The sequence below is a fragment of the Halichoerus grypus genome, chromosome 2, assembly GCF_964656455.1.
Source record: "Halichoerus grypus chromosome 2, mHalGry1.hap1.1, whole genome shotgun sequence".
NCBI lineage: Eukaryota > Metazoa > Chordata > Mammalia > Carnivora > Phocidae > Halichoerus > Halichoerus grypus.
Genome location: NC_135713.1, coordinates 189,480,473 through 189,483,280, shown reverse-complemented (window position 1 = coordinate 189,483,280; position 2,808 = coordinate 189,480,473). Strand labels below are relative to the sequence as shown.

The 2,808-nt window shown below is 60.2% G+C and overlaps 1 protein-coding gene across 1 annotated transcript; it reads left to right on the top strand.

Annotated features, from left to right (window-relative positions):
• The first annotated feature begins 290 nt into the window (after window positions 1-290).
• On the top strand, window positions 291-1,924 carry HCRT (hypocretin neuropeptide precursor). The gene is made up of 2 exons (XM_036069192.2): window positions 291-644; window positions 1,452-1,924. The coding sequence occupies exons 1-2, from the start codon at window positions 624-626 to the stop codon at window positions 1,824-1,826; spliced, it is 396 nt and encodes a 131-aa protein (XP_035925085.1). The 5' UTR covers window positions 291-623; the 3' UTR covers window positions 1,827-1,924.
• Window positions 1,925-2,808: the final 884 nt, after the last annotated feature.

The following is a 2,808-nucleotide window of genomic DNA, read 5'->3' as shown; positions in this document are numbered from 1 at the left end:
AGAGTTGGGGGGCGGGCGGTAAGAAGGGAGAGGCGGCTAAGAAGCCTTTTCCATGAAGGAAGAGGGCCCAGGAGCCTGACAGACCCCAGGGACAGCAACAAGGAGCAGAAGGGGGAGGCCTGCTGCCTGCCTGCCCTCCCCCCACCACACACACCATGTGGGGTGTGGGGCTTACAGCTGCCTTCTCTCCTGCCCTAATTAGCAGCTGCCCACCCCCCCCCATTGTCCCAGGCCAGCGCCCCAGCCAAGGCCTCTTTTGTGCTCCCAGATTCCTGGGTGCAAGGTGGCCTCATTAGTGCCGGGAGACCGGCCCATCTCCAGGGAGCAGGCGGATGGACAAGGGGGGCACCAGGGGCACAATGATCAAACTCCCGCTTCTGAGAGCCTTGGCGGCCATTCTTTGGGTCCAACCTGGAGACGGCCCCCCTGCAGGAGGCTAATCTTAGACTTGCCTTTGTTTGGCCCCAGAGTGGACGCAAGTACCCGTCTGTCCCCCACCACCTCAGAGCACTATAAACCCGGGGCCCTTGATTGGGGGTCACAGTCAACGGCCTCAGAGTTCCTGGCTATTCGGACCACTGCAGACACCTTTCCTGGCTACCCCACTCTGAGCTTCAGACACCATGAACCCTCCCTCTACAAAGGTAAAGACCCAGGGAGAGAGGGGTGATTCATCATACCAGACGGGCAATGAGAATGCTTGCTCCGGGAGGTTGGGGGGCTGGAAAGAAGGCTGAGGTGTCTCTGCTCTTGGTCTTTTCCCATGTGGGCTCTGAGGCAGGGGACTGGGTGGAGCTTAGGTGCAGAGCCGGCCTGGGCTAGCCCGGGACTGAGCGCCTTCTCCTGAGACCTCGGGGGCTGTGTTTGCACCTGTCTCGCGTCCGCCTCCTGAAACCTGCCCTGTAGGAATTATTTAACACCCGTTCAGAAGGGACGAAGGTGTGCCCCCTGAGAGGGTAGGAAACAGGTCCGAAGCGACAGAGTGCAGTTTCCCCGGCAAGGGAGCAGGCCGACAAGACAACTTGGAACCTGCCAGTCCTTGATTTGCCCGTGTTTGTCCGGGGAGGGACTATACAGGGCCTCTGTTTCCCTGAGTGAACAAACTTCTGGTGCAGACAGACTCACACACCCTGTTTTCAGGTGGAGTGGTGAGCGCTTTCATGGGGGTACGAGGGACTAAGGGTACCCAGAAAAGAGGGATTCACCTTGCCATGGGGGGCCTCAAAGGGCTTCCTGGAGGAGATGCTGTGCTGGGGCTTGAGCAGGTAAAGGAGCCAGAGAGGAGCCCCCCTACAGAGGCAGCATTGCGCAGCGGCCCGGAAACTGGCGGACCGCGAGGTAGGCGCGCAGGCGGGGAGGGGGCGCGGAGCTAGCTGGGCGGGGCCTGGGCGTAGGGGCCGGAGGCGGGCGGGGCGGGAAGACCCCCAGCGCCTGGCCTCCTGTCTCCCTAGGTCCCCTGGGCCGTCGTGACGCTGCTGCTGCTGCTGGTGCTGCCGCCCGCGCTGCTGTCGCCCGGGGCGGCCGCGCAGCCCCTGCCGGACTGCTGCCGCCAGAAGACGTGCTCCTGCCGCCTCTACGAGCTGCTGCACGGCGCAGGCAACCACGCGGCCGGCATCCTCACCCTGGGCAAGCGGCGGCCCGGGCCCCCCGGCCTCCAGGGCCGGCTGCAGCGCCTCCTGCAGGCCAGCGGCAACCATGCGGCCGGCATCCTGACTATGGGCCGCCGCGCAGGCGCAGAGCCAGCGCCGCGCCCCTGCCCCGGGCGCCGATGTCCCGCGGCCGCTGCCGCCCCCTCTGCAGCGCCTGGAGCGCGGTCCGGAGTCTGAGCCCTTGATCTTGCCCAGTTCTGGCCCTGCCCTCTCCTCCTTGTCCGCCCGGTGTCAGCCCTCAGAAAAAGGGCAATAAAGACGAGTCTCTTAATGTGGCCGGTCTCTGTTCTGTGTGGTCGCATCCCGTCCTGCAGGGGGCGTGAGAGTCCTTCGAACTATAAAGAGCCCGAGTGCCTAGAAGCCGGGCGCTTGGGCACCTCGGCTCTGGCGTCTTCGAACTCGAAACATAGAGCAAGGAATCGTGAGAAGAGGCCCCGTGGCAAGGAGAGAACATGTGCATGCTTGGAGGGGAGGATGGGGGACAGACAAGTCTCTCGATGTTCTACTAATCATTCTGTATCTTGGCCTTTACAGACAGACAGGGAAGGGAAGGAGAGCAAGGAAGTTTGCACAGAGGAGCGCAGTCTGGCTGGGACGGGATAGGAGCCGAGCTTGCCCAAAAGGGCAAGAATATAAGGTTCCACATGAATCTTCCAGAATGGCTGCTGCATGGGGGTTGACGGTGTGGGGAGCGGTGGGGCGTCGGAGGGGGAGGCTGTCAGTTTCCTGCAGCCTGGATTTTGAAGGCCCTCGCAAATCATCAAGCTTTACATTTCATTCTGTAGGTACCTGGGAGTCAGGAGAAGTTCTTAATCAGAGATGGGGCAAGATTTTCCTGCAACTTTAGCTGAATGCACCCTCCACCCCCAATTCATACGTTGAAGTCCTAACCCCCAGCATTTCATAAGATGACCTTATGTAGAAATAGAGTGATTGTAGATGTAAATAAGATGAAGTCGTACTGGAGGAGAGTGGACCTCTAATCTGATATAACTAGTGTCCTTATAAAAAGGGGGAATTTGGACGCACAGAAACGCACACAGGGAAAAACCATGTGAACATAAAGACAGAGGTGGGGTGATGCATCTATAAGCCAAGGAACACCAAAGATTTTCAGCAACCCACCAGAGGCTAGAAGACAGGCATGGAACAGTTCTCC

Coding starts and splice junctions, on each gene's coding strand:
- HCRT (XM_036069192.2), top strand. CDS start 624: ATGAACCCTCCCTCTACAAAG. Junction 645..1,451: donor TGAACCCTCCCTCTACAAAG/GTAAAGACCCAG, acceptor CTGTCTCCCTAG/GTCCCCTGGGCCGTCGTGAC.